The sequence below is a fragment of the Bacillus rossius genome, chromosome 10 (genome assembly GCF_032445375.1).
Source record: "Bacillus rossius redtenbacheri isolate Brsri chromosome 10, Brsri_v3, whole genome shotgun sequence".
NCBI classification, from domain to species: Eukaryota; Metazoa; Arthropoda; class Insecta; order Phasmatodea; family Bacillidae; genus Bacillus; species Bacillus rossius.
The window spans coordinates 7,653,066-7,670,734 of record NC_086337.1 but is presented as its reverse complement, the minus strand read 5'-3'; the positions used below and the strand labels follow the sequence as shown (position 1 = coordinate 7,670,734).

Genomic DNA, 17,669 nt, shown 5'->3' with positions numbered 1-17,669 from the left:
TCTTTTTTTTATTTTTCAGTTGAATGATGAATAAAGCAAGAAGTAAATACAGAAAATATGACTCCAGACAGTTAATTGCAGCTGCTGAATTAGTTAAACAACAAAATTGTTCACTTTATAAAGCCTCCAAGGAAATGGGTGTGCCATGGAGTACACTAAGAGACTATCTAAAAAATAGCCCCTGTGAAAACAGAAATGAACCTCTGCCAAAACTAGGAAGACCATTCGCTCTAACTTCAAACCTAGAAATTAGTCTGTATAATTACATCATAGAGATGCAAGAGTTAGGATTTGGTTTAACTGTTTCTACAGTAAGGAAAGTAGCACATGAACTCGCAAAAAGTGCCGGCCGTGAAAATTTATTAAATTCCGACAGTGAAAGTGCTAGCAAATGGTGGTGGACAAATTTCAAGAGTAGGTACAACCTCTCATTAAGAGCTCCAGAAAACCTTGCAGCATACAGGGCTTCTATGGCAAATGAAGAAATCATTGGGGATTTTTATATTAAATTAGAGGAATTACTGGACAGATTGGATATCAAAGAAGCACCTGATAGGCTATGGAACTGTGACGAAACAGGTCTTTCGTATGTCGTGAAAGCAAACAAAGTTGTAACAGCAGTGGGAAAGCGATATGTTTATAAGAGAGTTTTTGCAGACAGGGGAGAATCACATACACTTTTGGGATGTGTGTGCGCAAATGGGACATGGATTCCGCCTATGATTATTTTCAAAGGTGTCAGGTGGAACGATAACCTAAAGAGAGATTGTTTGCCTAATGCAATAGTGAAGTTGTCTCCAAAAGGGTGGATTAACAGTGATCTGTTCTTTGAATGGTACAGTTCTTTGTAGCCTCCATTCCACCTGCTCGACCAGTCATCCTCTTCATGGACTCACACGCATCGCATATTAACCCTGAAGTTATTTCGTTTGCGAAAGAAAATCAGATTTTCTTATTTACTTTCCCAGCCCATACAACTCATTTGTTGCAACCGTTAGATGTAGGAGTTTACAAATCCCTAAAATCACATTGGTGTCAACGTCTTAACTCCTACATGAAGGAAAATCCAACGGAAAAACCAAATAGAACAAATTTTCATACGATTATGAATACTGCCTTTATTGAGAGCTTCTGCACTAAGAACATTACAAATTCTTTCAAGAAAACAGGAATTTATCCATTCAACAAATGTGCTATTCCTAAGGAAGCTTTTCAACCCTCCAAACTAACAAACAAGCCTCTACCTCAAGAACAGCCGGAAAAGGATCAGAGATCAGTAGCTGACAAGATTTTGGTCCTGCCATCAATGTCAAGAGATACCCTCATTAACAAAGGAAAGAGAAAGCGAGACTCAAGTGCAAGATGCCTTACTCCAGTAGGAGAAATTACCACCTTGGGGTCAATAAAATACGCATCATGGAGACCTGCCACTTCAACTTTAGATGCTGCCCTACCAACATCGAATCCTGTAATGTCATCATCGAAGGATATCTTATCAACCACAAAGGCTACTCCATCAACGTCCAAAACTTTCCCATCAACTACAACGACTACCCCATCAACTTCCAAGGCTGTCCCATCAACTACTAAGGCTACCCCATCAACTTCGAAGGCTGTCCCATCAACTACAAAAGCTACCCCATCAACTTCCAAGGCTGTCCCATCAACTTCCAAGGCTGTCCCATCAAATTCCAAGATTGTCCCATCAACTTCAAAAGCTTCGACACCAACATTAGAACCGTCCATATCTGGTCCAGAACTTCGCGAATGCAAGACAAAATCAAAGGAAGTCCAAATTTTTGATGAAGATTGGATCTGTGGTATGTGCGGGAACAGTTATTTCAGAGACGTTCAAATAAGAAGTGGCGCTAAATGGGTACAATGCTGTTATTGCTTGATGCCTTATCATGAAGAGTGCCAACCTGCTGATTCTGGGGAACTAGTTTTCATGTGTGATAATTGTGCTAATGCTGAAAGTGAGTTGAGCGAGGTAAGCATCTAAAAAAACTAGACTAAACCTAATTTTTCGAAGGTTATTTGAACATTTTTTATTATGAAATGAAGAAAACAGCAATTAGAATGCATGTTACAAGTTAAAATTATATTATTTGTTATTATAGTTGGTATTTGTTTGAAAATATTTGTATTGTTCTTGTATCACGAAATTGCCTAACCCCTATCACGAAATTAGATACCCATATCACGAAATTACCTGTCAAACCATTTAAAATTTAAAATTAAATTTTGTGTTGAAAAGAGTTTATATTACTTATAATGTTAGTACTACACTAATGTTAAACAATTTTGGCCAAATACGACCGTAATTGTTGAATAAAACAATATTTATTAGCAAAAAATTAATTTTATCACGAAAAGTCCTTACTTTACCCTATCTATTTTAAATTGGTTGTTTGTAAATAATAGTAAATAATAAAAAAAAAATGGTTTGTTGTAAATGTTTTGACCAAACCTAATCATATAATTTTGTCTTTGCTACAAACCAGTTATTGAATTTAAAATAAGTTATAATGTCTATTAATAGCTGGAACCTTCTGAATTTTTCATGAAACCCATAATTAATGCAGTTATTTTAACTTAAATGTTTTAAAAGAAATTCTTCAATAAAGTATAAATATTTGAATTATTATTTAACTCCTGTCTTTACTTAATAATTTGATTATGTATTGGGTAAGCAGTTCCTAATTATACTCTAGATTTTAGGTGATGGCAATCATAACTTGTTTTCTCACAGATTAGAACATTCATTCATATATTTAGATAACCCAAGTAGTTTGTGAAATGCACAGTTATTTTCATGAACCAAAAAATACTACGAAATAAGGCTTATCATTATTTTGTGATAACAACAAAACTAAAACAAAAAACTTAATTGTGAGATAGTTGTGAAATCAACTCAGTTACCCGATTTACTTGTTTAAAACTGCTATGTATCTATTCGGCAATATTAAAACACTTTTACAGTGAAATTCCTCTCAAATCTGGTACATTTCGGCCGGTAATTGTATGGACTGTGCTGACAATAGCTGTAAAGTCGAAGGAGAAATGAGGAATGTGACAAGTTAGAAATGTTTACGTTCACTACACATAAAAAAAAACTGCTTCCAGACTTCGTTTATTGACAAATTACCAGAAATATAACTAATTGCAAAAAAAAAAATGGTTCCTGAATAAAAATGTTCCCAAATAATCCAAATTTGTGTTTTTTCAAAGCTAAATTACACCAGTCTTGAACTGAAGTAAAGGTGATTGAGTTCTTTTGAGTGAAAAATTGTGAAAAAGATCTGATGAACTCACTCCAATTCTGGTTGACTGCAGAAACGGTTGCTCTCAGTTGAGCTGGTTCAGTTGATGTCCTGCAGTCCACACCGGCAGCTAGCAGCGTTCTCGTCCAAGCAGCTCACGAGAACCCCGCCGGCCGTTCTGTTCACAGCTGACTGTCCACCGCGCGCCATGGTGCACTCTTGCGCCGGGCACAGAACACATCGGAACCAAATGTCATCAAATCAGTTGCAACCAAGTTATACACATGCCGGAGTACAAAAGCAATTAAAGAAATTTTGTGAACTATTTAAATCACATTTATTTGATAAAAAAAATAAATGTAGAGAAATATTTATCAATGACCAAAACTGCCATTAATTTTAAAATAAAAAGAAATTTTTTTTTGTAACCAAAAATTACAATTAAGCATTGGTACCATACATAAACCAAGAGAGAATATAAAAAATAAATATAATGTGAATTTTACAAATCAAATAATCTAAATTTAACCAGCATCATGATTAAAAAAAAGTTATGGAGGTGTGGATCACAATCCTCAACATGATCAACCAATTAATTGTAATCATGTGGTACTTGCAGTTGTGATTCTGACATTAGAGTAATAAATACTGTGTGTGGTAATGAAAACATTATGTTGCGGTTCTCGGTTTGATTCTGGTTCTTAAAAATTTTGGACCTCGTTTCTCGGATTTAGGTTAACCTCCACACAATTTTCAGTCTCGCCAAGATACAGAAAAGCGAATATGTCCTAGTAAATGGTGTCTTCTTTCGTTAAATATGACTTATTAGCACCCCACTTTACCATAATCCAACAACAAAAAAGTTATCCAGCCCCTAGTTAGCATAGTTGCGTATCGTGTCACTAGGTGTTGTAGCAGCACTGTACAGACATCCTGTGGTGCAGCAATATCTAGTAGTACATGTTAACTTTTTTCAACAGGTCAGCATTTAAATAAGGCAGATCATTAAAAAAAGCTTGAGAAAATTATAAATTTTTGTTCACAAGAAACTAAGTAAAATATAAAAAATAAATAATAAAATCTAATACCCAGTAGCAACACACCATAATGCTTAGTTAAAAGTTATGTATGTATTGTAATGGGCGATCGATGCAACCTCAAGTTAAAAAAGATCTGTTAAAAGTTTATATTGACACATTATTTGTTGGTTGAGTTGGAAGTGATGTAGTGCTGCAAAAGTAGTAGCAAATGCCTATAGATAATAAGTAGTGGACAACTTTAAATCATTGTAATTAATTTTTAAGATAGAAAAGTTTTAAAAGTATTTTGATTCTGTGTTACTTTTCTATATGTCTATTTTTGCAAGAATGATCATCTCTGTATTAGTAAAAATGGAGACAAAAAAGGGTTAAATTCTTGGCACAAAGAACCCTTTTAGGTTCTGACTCATCATGTCACCATTATCTTTCCATCTGGGGTCTAGCGCAAGGAGGTTGTGAAGGGGAGACTGCTTATTGTTGCCCACAGTTTTCAAACATTTACAAACCCTTACTTTTACGTGTCACTCTGTTCACTGGCTTAAAGTGAAGTTGAAAAGATGTGTACGTGTTGGTCGCCGGGAGTTTACAACTGCATTTTACCGGAAGTCTATTGTATTTTCACCAGGAAAGGTTTGGTTGTTAAGCTTTCCGTGCTAACTTGATCATATTTACAGTTTTTGGCGCCTTTTAATCTGCTGAGAACCGGTGGAATCGGGAACCGGGACTGTCATGTCAAGGTTGCTTGCTAATATTTTGTTTAGGAACATGAAAGCATCGAACCTGGAGAGCCAAGTACGGATGGAGCCACGCTCAGTTATGGCGTGGACAGCGATGACGACGAGAACTCCATCTCACTGGAGAAGATTAAGGCTGAGGTTGCTGTGCCATTGTGCGACGACATTCTGGAGTCTGCCAGTGTCGCTGGTATGTTGGAGTCGAACTTCTTAATGCTCTTCGCTAATGCTGCTCACTGTCAGCATTTATCTCCGTTGAGAAGATTTGCTTGTAATTTGGGTGTGTCCTAATAAATGTGATGGTAAATCATGTTGGTCCTTCATATGATGATTGGTTTATTTTATACAGTAGTCTTTGCAGCACGTATGGTTGTTTGCAGTCAGTACAGTATTTGGTAAACACGAATTTGTCTACTTTAAAAACACTTTACTTCTTCAACCTGTGAGTCTAATTGCATGGACCCAAAGAGGACTGCCTATATTTGCTATATTTTTCTAATTTGCACAAAATAAACAAGTACGAGAGGGTTGCAGTGAGAAATATTGTAGAACTGCAGTTGTAACAAAGCAGACTACTGCCCTCTCCACTTACTAAATGAATTTTATTAATGATTTATTATGTTGTGTGATTATATTCAGCACTATAGTTAGGTTTTCTGATATGATTTTAATCCAAACTGTTTATTCTTTTGAGAGGTGCTCGTGGGTTCTGCACATGTTTTATAATCATAATTTATATTTTTTAATGGTTTTTAAGTGTTTCTGATGATTTGCTTACTTTATGGTGAATAAGCCAGTTAAAGTTATTTTCACCTGCTTGTTTATTTGTGTAGTTACGTTTTACAGGGCTTTCACATATTTAAGAAATGTGCTTGTTTTTTTATTTGTAAATTTGTGTTCATGTAACTTTCTTTGGTATTTTTTTATTATTACCATTGTTCTTTGTTTGAAAACAAGGTGATGCAATAATTTTTCAGTTGTGAAATAATTAAAGAGAGAGTTTTGTAGGCACGAGAAAAGAACTCTAGATTTAGTCGACATGCTGTTGCCATGTGCCATGATAGGCTGATTTTTTTCTGTGTAATTCTGTGATTGGTTGAACATTACGTCACATGAACGCCCTTTGTCCTTCCTCAGGAAAGAAGGGCAAACATTCAAAACCAGCTTGTGTCCTAGAGACATTATTCCAGTTATCAATCATCGGCAGTTCACTTCCTTTGGAACTTGCATGTTTCCAGAGACCAACTAATTCATTCAAGTGCTCATGAACGTGCTCTCTAGACCATATGTTGAGCTGGGAAGCCTACAATTCACGTAGTTTCAGTTCCCTGCAAGAATTTCCGAAGATTAACGAAGTTTTGCGTTTTGGTATTAACGCCACTTCAGCCGCTAAATCAGAAGTTCAAGCATGTTGTGACTGACCTAACCTAACCTAACCCTTCGATTTTTTTAAATTTCAATTTTTGAGAGAAATCCGAAGTTGCACGAACGTGGTAGGGAACCGAAACTACGTGAGTTGTAGGCTACCGATGTTGAGCTAGCTGGGAGGTCCGGGGTGTTACACGGTCTATGTTCCTTGCACATTGTGTTGGAGTGGATCTTGTTTACACAGGCAATTATGTACATACCCTGAGATATTTTTAAAATGACACTTATAATAACCAGGCATGTGCCAATAATTGATTGCTTCTTATCAGGTGTCTATAGATAACGTAAGTCACGGAAAATAACGCAACTCAAGCCTGGTCGCGAAAGTCACAAAAGAAACAGTAAAGGAAGTCAAAAAACTTATAATATCCTCAGCCTTTTGGTAACTTACATTTTTTTTTGACACCTCACTTTGGTTTATAGTCACATATTAAACATAAATATTGAGGTGTAAATCACATGGAAATATACTGTGAAAAGGTATTTGCTGTATAATATATAAATATTGACACATTCCTGCCAGTAGTATTTCATAATATGTTTAATTTAGCTTTTTATAGGTATATAAAAATGGTAATATAAAAGTGTAGTAAGAACATGTTTTATTAAAAGGTCCTAAAAAAGGTCTGAAATTCATTCACAAGGTATTTGTAGGCCCCCTGGTAATTGATTTGATTTCAAACACATACACTTAGAAATAATGAATATTCGTTTGTGTTAGAAGTGAAGTGAACCTGTTGTGTATCACAACTTGCAGCAATCACAGTCAAGGTTGAGTCATTTTAGAACAATATAAATGCGTGCATCCTTGTTTCAATACATGGATGGCTTGATTATTTCAACAGTGTATAGTTAAAAGCAGAACTGCTAGAGTTCAGACTGGGGAACAATCAGCAATATGGAAAGTTATTGATAAGTTGAGAACAAAGCAAGATTACAATAAGTTTGCAACCATTGTAAAACAAATATGGAAAAATTTTAAAGCATAATTTTTAACATTAAATACCTACATTATAGAAGTAATTATGAATACATATCACTTTAAAAATATCATACAAAATGTGGAAAACATTTTTCTTTTCATAACTTTTACAATCTTATTCAATTGAGAATATTTTTATATTTTATTTTAATTTGATTCCAGTTAAAAAATTACTAATCATTCACTGTTTATGATGACACTTAATGTTTGAAATTTTCAACTATACTAGACACAGGATATTTGAATAACTTTGTGAAAATTGAATTTATTTTTGAACAAGTACAACAAATACTAGTCCAGGTTAGTATTTCCTGTATAACAACTATGAAAAATGCCCATTAAAAAAAAAAAAATGCTGCAAATGAAAAGGTAACTCCCAACATTATTCAAGGATGAGTTTTCCTAGATTTCAGGGATTGTACCTACTGCAAATTCACAACCACCACACTTGATATATTTTTCGTAGTAATTAATTTTAAAACAGTTATCAAAATTTTCAATCAGGTATTGTGAAGATTTCTTTAAGTAAGTATTTTTTCATCTAAAAGCTTTTGCCATTGGAAGGTTATATTCCACAAGGTCTTTTAAGCATGAATTCATGTATCTTTTGCACCAAAATGGCAGGTTTTGAAATGCTGTGCTGAAGCCGAAGGACTGGTGTTGATATCGCAGTGGGAGAAGCGAGTGTAGCGAGTGCCGCGAGTGCGTGTGGTTGCAGGAGCGAGCGAGGGAGCGGAGGACGCGCAGGGGGAGGGGTTGGTGTTGTCCGAGATGCAGCCTCCCTTCCAGCCGTCCGCCACGCCTCACCACCTGCAGCACAACTTCATGGTCAGTGCCATTCACACTGAACATTATCTGTATTTTTAATATGATGTGCATCTTGCAGTACCATGTGTTGTGTAGTAGAAAAATGCTAAATTAAAATTTTTGAAAGTAGTTCAATGATGTATGTCTGGTCCCAGGGTTTCAGCCGGAGTAGCAGACCTCCATCTAGGATTTGTGTAATAAAAGCCATTAGTTTAGACTACCTTGGCCTTTTAATTTTCCCATCAAAGTTGCAAAGGACATTACATTTCTCAAATGTTACAAAACTTCCATTCTTTCCTTTAAATTACCTTATGGAATATTTATCTTTATTTTAAAATCATGGTTGTAATACGTAAAAAAAACTAGGGAGCCTTGAAAGACTCATCTCTAGTCTATATCTTGAAATTGATTAAAAATTATGTAAAACAAATTTTTGGAAAATTTTAGGATATCAAAATAAACCCTAAATATTCCAACAAAATTCCTTTGCTGTTTGTTACACTTTGACAGCAGCCTTCTTGGATTTTCCGAAAGTTAATAAAATATTTTATTGATAAAAATATGTTATTAATAAATATGGAAATATAAAAAAAAACATGTATTGGTGAAAATGCTACTGTCTAAAATAAAACTGAAATTATTTAGAGATGTCGTTAAATAATGCAGACAATGTTCCATTTTTTATTACTAAAGCAAAAGTCACGTAAGCATATGTACAAACTAATGTTGTTATTTGAATTATTAATACAGATAAATCCTTTAATAGCCTGGTACAATTTATCATGGTAACATTTAGATTACCTTAAGGCACCCATGGATAATATTTATCTAAGTTGAATATAAAATTTTTTGAAAAATTGCTTTACATTTAAAAATAGACCATTTGTTGAGCAAGTGCTCTGGTAGCTACGTGGATTTGCTCACTGAAGCTATCCTGCAGGCGGAAGCCCGGGAACCACTGAAAATTTCCAGTTCCAAGAAAACCCATGAATTTTGAAATGTAACACGACCGCTAGGTCAGTGCGTATAATCTCGCCATTAGCCACATGAATATTAGTGGCCGGTTGTTGAACAACAAACCGTGACAACGAGGGTAACTGAAGCGTAAGACTGTCGAGACAATCACGGCTGATACGAGAGCAAGACGCCCCCGTGTCAATCAAGGCGGGATCAAATTTATCCTGTATTCCTACAGAAACAAATTAAGGTAACCAGGTGGAGAGGCTTTACTGCGAGGCGACGAAGGTGACCTTTTCTGCGCCCCGTCAATGCCCGTTTCCCGGACAAGAGTCACGATAATGACCTACGCCCATGCATCGAAAACATTTCCTGGCTTTACTCTCCACACGAGGGGCGGTACAATCCGTGGTCACATGGCCGAAAGCGCAACAATTTGCGCAATGCCCCGACACGCGGCGCACGCCGGACATCTGTTGGTGCTCAAGGTCAGCCAAGGTCAAGGGCGGAGCAGTGGGCGCCGCGGTTACCCGCGGCGACACACTCAGTGCGGGTCGCACGGCACGCCGCGGGTGACTAGGTAATCTATCCCATGCCCCGGACAACCAGGTCCGCTCAAGGTCACAGGAGTCGTGCAAACAGCCGGGCTAACACCAGCGGAAAAGGCATTACCGTGCAAGCTGCTACTACGCATTACGGGAGAAGTAGCCTGATCACCAAACGACTGATGAGTATTATAGAACACATCCCGCTGCTTGTGAACCTGATCACTAACAGGCAAGAGAAATTCAGCTTGATATTTACAAACCGCAGCCATACGGCTCTCAACTTCACCGCCCCACTCTCGCAACCTGTGCAGGGAGGAGGGAGGGGTAAGCAGGGCACAACTCTGCATCACGACCGGCGATAAATTACCCAGAATAACCTGGACAAATTCATTCTCAGGAATCCCTAGGCCTAAGGCCTCCGCATACGCGGTAACTGAACTGAAAAACTGGCTAATCGGCTCGTCAGGCCTCTGAAAGCGCAAAACAAGTTCTCGCTTACACGCATCCAATACACGAGGTGGGCAAACATAATGGACCAACAATTTTCGGAACTGGGTGAAGTCGGTCCCCTGCAGGATAGCTTCTGTGAGCAAATCCACGTAGCTACCAGAGCACTTGCTCAACAATGCCTTCATTAAAGTCTCAGAAACCAAATTCAACTTATTTAATCGCTCAGCTGCGATTATGAAGTCAAGGACCATACGAGGTTCCAAATCACCCAGGACGGGAAGGGGCTTAAGAGCACTAAAGAACAACTTCAAATTAAAGCTACTGCCGCTGGTTTCACTCACTCGCTCTGGGACCTGCCTCAGCTGTTCCACCGGCGGGGCCCCACAAGCCGCACGCACGAACTCGACGAGCCTCGCTCGCAACTCCGTCACGGTCTCGGTAGGCAGGACGGGCAGCCCGTTCTCTTCGAGGTGCTGTATAAGCTCCGGCCGGTGGAGCCGGTAAATCCAGGAAACTCCAGCCATCATGCAACAAGAACAAATGGCACAGTACTCTGCAGCAGAGTAGCGCAGTAATTGCGGCCGTGCCTCGCACGCCACAATCTCAGTGTCTACCCCAGACACAAGACAGGAGGTTAAGTCTCTTCCAGTAGGGACTTCAGAGTGTAGTGACAGTTTGTTGTGAAAATAAATTAGCATAAAATCTCAATACAATGGCTCATATTTATTACAGGAAGAATATTTATAATGCCTCTGAGATGGGCTTACAGCACGTGATAAAGGGGATATAGACCCATTATAATATACAAAATTTTCAATACATCACAAATGTCGGGAGTAACAATTCACCCCACAGTATAATGGCTAGTATCGCCAGGTAAAGACACGCTAACTTACGTTAAGAAATTTCACCTGAACTTAAGCGATGACGCAATCAACACATCTATTATTCAGTACGATAAAATACATTATTCCAATCAAAATTAACACGCATCACAGGCTAAATAACACCTAACGTCGCGGCCACGACTCCCAGAACAAAGCATATACAATCAGGGTCTCATTAAAAACCTATAATTAGCGTGTACCATTAAAATTTAAACACACTCAAACAAGTAGGAGAAGGTACAAAGCGTTAAATGGGCACGTGGCCTGCGGGCCGACAAACACTAAAGAACGAGCTCACTTAAGGGCGCCGTCTGGCTAGAGAGTAAACGCGTAACCGCGTACATAGCATGTCGTTCTTGCTCGGAGCTGAGTGGCGACATTCGAAACTACTCTTATCTCCTCCTTCTCACTGCCCCACTCCACTAGTACCCACCCTCCTCCCCACGCCGACACTGCTGGCCAGATAAGAGCCGCCCTGCCGCCTCGCCATGTTAGTCCAGGAAATATGTATATGAAAAAAACATGTACAAATTGCAAGAATAGTTTTTTTTACATCAAAATTCGCAGAAAAATTCATAGAATAACATATCCAAAATCCACCGAAATCCACTTTCTTTTGGTAACTTTTTTTCCGGGTTTTGTCCTGGAAAAACGCGAAAAAAAAAAATAATAACTCAAAACCGGTGCATCTGACGACAAAATCTGTAGAGACAAAAATTAAAGAAAATTAACTTTTACATAACATATCCAAAGTTAAAGAAAATCCGCTTATAACTTCTGCTTCGTTTCCGGGATTAGTCCCGGAAAAAATATTAAAAATTAAATAAATCGAAAATTGTTCACTTTACAGCCTAATGGTTTAGGAAAAAGATAAAGTAAACAATGTTTTTCATAATATAAGTATTAGAATTTCACACAGATCAACATTTAATTGTTTTTTTTTTTGTTTTCCAGGAAATGTCCCGTAAAAAGTTATAAAAAGAAATAAAAACGGAAACCGTGCACCGTACTTCAAAATAAATCGTGAATTAAATTAAGGGCAAAAAAGTTGCATTATATAATTTAAATTTATCAAAATTTGCTTAAAATTTATGTACTATTGTCCTGGTATCTATAGTTACTATTTATACGATTGAATTCCCATTCCCTTGCACTGAGTGAATGAAAACGCAACTGCGATTAAATATGTCATTGACGGAGGATATTTACTTCATCAGTTACCTTGGCCCCATACTGCAATTTACAACGAGATCGCTCAGCTGTACGTTTCATCTTGAAAAATTATGGATTAGCAACTACTGTATTTGATGGATATGGGAAATCTCACAGTACTAAAGACACAGCACATATGAGAAGAACAAGAGGTAATTGATCACCTGTAGTTGAATTCACAGGAGAAATGCAACTATCACTCCGTAAAGATGTTTCTTTTGAACGAGCGAAATAAAGGACAATTTTTAAGGTTATTAGCAATACATTTACGCGAAGCAGAATGTACTGTTGTCGAAGCACCAGGTGATGCAGATATTTACATTGTCCAAGAAGCTCTAAAATGTGCAAAAGAACAGTTGACAACAGTTATAGGAACAGACACAGATGTACTTGTCCTTTTACTCTACTACTTTGATCCACAATCACATAACTTTTTGTGTTTAAAAAGTGAACAAAGGCAGAAGAAAACATGTCACATTAAGGAGCTAAAGCTGAAGCTTGGTGATGAAAATTCTTTTCTGCCATGCATTCATGGGATGTGACACAACATCACACATCTATGATATAGGAAAGGGGAAAATATTGGATCTGATCCAGAATGACAGTGCCTTCAGGCAACTTGCGGAAGTATTTTCAGATAGTATTCCCAGTGTATCAAAAGAAGACATTGTAAAATCGGGAGAACAGCTGCTAGTACGCCTGTACAATGGGTCGAGAAGTGACACACTCGACACTTTGCGTTTTAAAGTGTTTAGTGAGAAAGCAGCTACTAGTTTCAAATGTGTACAACCAGAACAGTTACCTCCAACTAGTTCTTTAGCTCGTTTCCATTTCTTAAGGGTTTTATATCAGATACAAGAATGGAAGGGAATTAAGATGAATCCAGAAGAATGGGGATGGAGAAAATATGGCCACCTTCTCTTGCCAATTTCGACAGACAAGTGTCAACAGCTCCGGAATGCCTTTTGAAGGTAATCAGGTGCACTTGCAAGGAAGATGGTTGCGGTGCATCCAACTGCAGTTGTAGGAAACACGGCATCTCATGTTCTTCTGCTTGTGTAAACTGTCATGGATCAACCTGTAAAAACCGGCGTGAATTACCTCCCGAGGACTGCAGTTACTGTGACGGTTTTTAAGGTAGGGTGTTCCTACATATCCATGCATGTTTATTCAGTATTGTGTGTTGCAGAGTGCATCCCAATGTGTGTATATTTTTCTATTTCTTCTCGAAACAGGTCACTGGAAATCTTGTGTAAATTTAATTGTATGGTATGTTTTGTGAGAATGGACGTGTCGAATTTATCTTTCAAAGGATAAGCAGTTGAAATGAGTCTGATTTTTTTTTTCTGAAAAATAATTAAGGTAGATTTCAAAAACGTTTTAACACATCACTAACTGAAAAAGGAATATAATTTAAGTGACTTTAAAATATATTATTGAGAATGAATATAGTTTGGATCTGACATAATTTGACATGGGATACAATTCTTTCTGTTATTTAGCCTACATATTCAATACTTTTTCCGTGGGCGATCACAAAATAAAATCTATTTACCAGATTTTAGTGAATTTAGGATTTAGTATAGGAAATCTTGTGTGCTTCTGTTTGTCCCACTGAAACTTTTACAATACGATGTTCCGTTTTCGTTTTATTGAATTTTTAATAATCTTCCAGGGCGAGTCACAAAAAAAACTATATACATATGTGTATGTGTATATATGTATATATATATGTATATATGTATGTATATATATATGTATGTATATATATATATATATATATATATATATATATATATATATATATATATATATATGAGCAGATTTTGGTGAATTGAAATTATATTTAATACAAAAAAAAGTCTTTAATTTTAGTCACGACTTTCTTTGACGTACGATACAACGTTTTCGTTTCGTCTTTTTTTTTTCCAGGAAATTTTCTGGAAAACCAAAAACCTATTTTGTGTTGATTTTTTGTGTATTTGTAATATATTATGAAAATCGTTGTGTACTTTAACTTTGTCATGAAACATTTTGCTATAAAATGCACCATTTTCAATTTATTTCAATATTTTAGGTTTTTCCGGGACTAATTCCAAAAAAACAAATAGTATTTATTAGTGGATTTTTGTACATTTTTGATATGTTATGGTAAATTTGGCTCTCTTTAATTTTAGTGTCTGTACCTTTCTTCGTAGAACGCACCGTTTTCCAGTTATTAATTTATTTCGCATTTTTCCGGGACAAATCCCGGAAAAAACGTTACCAAAATAAAGTGGATTTCAGTGGATGTTGGACATGATATTCTACAAATTTTTCTGCAAATTTTGATAAAATAAAACCTTTTCTTACAATTTGTCCATAAATCGACCCCTTTTTCTCATAAAATGCCTGGACTATGTGTCTGAATCTTTCTGCGTCCTTTAGTTTACCGTGTTCGGCGTGCCAATTGCATATATGTTTAGAGTGTAGCGATATAGCAAAATACTTATTTTAGTGGTTGATATTAACGTGTTAACAATAAGTTATTGTGTATATGTCACACAGACAAATGTGACTGCATACGTAAAAAATAATTCTGTCTGAATTACTGACTTACAAATACATGTCTGGACACTACTTTACATTGATGGTTGATTACAATGTGATGTTTTACCGGTTATTCGCAAAACTACTTGAAAACCTCTATGGTGCCAGCAGTACAGTCACGCTGTGAATGACCATTTTAATTTACATATATTTAATACCAAAAATGTTCAACTTTTAAACTTTTTTCTTAATTTTTATCTATATATTTATTTAAATTTTGATCGGTTACTAAATTAACAGCATTTCTGCACCAAGGGCGCGGGCAGTTTTATTCAGTCTCAAGGGTGTCATAAATACGTAGGCAAACAGGCAAATTTTCAGACTAAAATCAGTAGTAGCGATATTTTAAATAGAAATAATTTTAAAGGCACACATTTTTACTAACGGCTGTTACATTTTGAGTTTTGATAATGGAATTTTTTTTTTAAGTTTAAGAATGTTTGGTATGAAATAAAAAGTAGATAAGTTTTAAAAAAGTTTGATAACAAATGAAACGAATCTAAATCATCAAAGAAAAATATTTATTCAATAATATTAAATCTTCAATAACAAAATAAAAATATACCTTACAGCAAAAAACATTTTCTTCAAGGCAGCTGCAAAATAAATTTTTGTCATTCAATTTTTTTCATAAGCACTGCACTACAGTTTTTCCAGTATGACAAATTGAGTAAACGAAATCCATCCCTCTCGGCACAGACTACAGGTTTAGGTAGATTTCGAAGTACCTATCACTTCATGAAATGTTCAAAAAACTTATATAAACTTCGGAAACATTTTAAGTATCCTGTACGTTCTACAATATTCAAAACTGATCGAATTAACACTGTCTTATTCCATGGCCCAAAACTATTTTAAAAGATTTAGTTCAATTCATCCAGGACTGAATAACATAGAACGTATTTCATATTACGCCTATGCATTTATTACCTTCTAACACTACTTTTCATACCTTGCACTAATAAGTGGTCACAAAAAAAATTGCTCTGGATCATTGTTTATGATAATATGAAGATAGTAAAAAATAAATTTCAACATATTTGATAGGAACTATAAAACTTTTTTCAACCTCTATTATAACTGTAAATAGTTCGTCGTAGCAACAATTGTTTCAGCCAAAGGTTTTGGATAATGTTTAGGAGTTTTGCATAAATTATTTCATTTTTGATAGTATATCAACTAAAAAGTTAATGATTTTTTTTGTCTTTTAACCGTTTTTATTCCCACGGCTTGGAGTAATGGCTGGTTACATAATATTTTACTTCATATAAACGTTCTTGGCAATATATAGAAAGTAAAATAAAAATATGAATGACTTTGATAGTGTAGGTACATGGTACGGAAGTTTTGTTTAGTTCTTTTTATCTCCACATGAGTTTTTTTTCAACTTCTTGCAGTCTAATCAATAATTGTTTTGGACGAAAGTTTTAGATAAAAAATAAAAATATACATTTAACATTAATTGTTACATAATTCATTTTTAAGGGTTTTACCATAAATAATAACGTATTTAATATTGTACATGGTATGGAAATTGAGTTTTTTTATATTTCTACCTTTGCTATTTACAACCCCTTGGGCAATCGTTTGGCTTATCAAAAATTGTTTCAGACAAAAAATTGTGTTAAAAATTATAACATTTACAAACAATACTAACAGATTTGATAATGTGTCTACTAAGTAAGTTACGAACTTTTCTGTCCTTAAACTCATGTTTTTTTCCGACCCTTGCATTTATGGTTGGTCGTATCAAAAAATGTATTCAAAGGTTTTTGGTATTACTGCTACGAGTTATAATACGTTCAAACGATGCAGTATTTGTCATACTATGGGATTCAAAGCGATTGTTAAGTTAATCAAAACCTTCCCCATTTTACCACTTTGGTGGGATTATTCCCATTAAAGAATTCGACCAAAATTTTATTACTATATTTTATTTACCAGTTTGGAAATGATTTGTGCACAATTAAGGCAGTATCGTGTCCATAAATTGTATATGTATATACACACAAACGTTTGATTTCACGATGGCTTTGGTATCTATAGAACATTAAACGAAAAATTATCTTAAAATTTTCCTGCAGTCGCACTTTGGAAACGGCTTCAATAACAATAGGTAGTCTTTCTTCGAAATATACCTAAGAATCCACAAACCAAACAAAATAGAAGAAGAAAATAATGCTAGAGATAACCCACAATATAAAATTGTTTTTAAATATAGAACTGTGTTAAAGATTAATTAAATTTTTCAATGTATTTACATACAATCCAAAAATAAACATTTTTTCCAACAATGTTCATACCTTTAAGTACTTTCTTATTTATGCAGATACCAATTTTACATGTTCTGTTTGAAATCACCTTCTGCATTCAGTTTTCTCAAACTCACCACACACATATGCACGAGCACATTTAAACTGGTTTTCTTGTTAAACATAATTTCCCAATCAGAATGACACTTGGCATATTACCTGTATAAATACTAGTTCTATAAAAAGTACATTGTAAAACCCAATATTAAAGTTGAAATAAAACCGCCGTGTTTTCTAAATATCTTCATTGAAGGACTACATCATGACGCGTTAGTGATACTGGCAGTAATGAATTCATGTAGAACTGTATAAGTTTTTCTTCCATTAAACTTTTACAGAAATGGTCATCTTTTGTGATTTTCTGAAAAAGCATTCCTTTTGGAGTCCAAACGAAAAAAAGGCATAATTAGCGACCTGTAACATGGAGTTGTCCCTGAATTTGGTACATGTACATATGACC

The 17,669-nt window shown here is 35.6% G+C and overlaps 1 protein-coding gene across 8 annotated transcripts in view; it reads left to right on the top strand.

Annotated features, from left to right (window-relative positions):
* The window catches only part of LOC134535754 (WD repeat and HMG-box DNA-binding protein 1), a 291,056-nt gene that overhangs the window by 88,650 nt on the left and 184,737 nt on the right, over window positions 1-17,669 (top strand). For all 8 annotated transcript variants that reach the window (XM_063374986.1, XM_063374990.1, XM_063374984.1 and 5 more), the window contains 2 exons: window positions 5,065-5,227; window positions 8,166-8,275. In XM_063374986.1, the coding sequence (XP_063231056.1) occupies window positions 5,065-5,227; window positions 8,166-8,275 (273 nt within the window). The remainder of the gene's footprint in view (window positions 1-5,064; window positions 5,228-8,165; window positions 8,276-17,669) is intronic.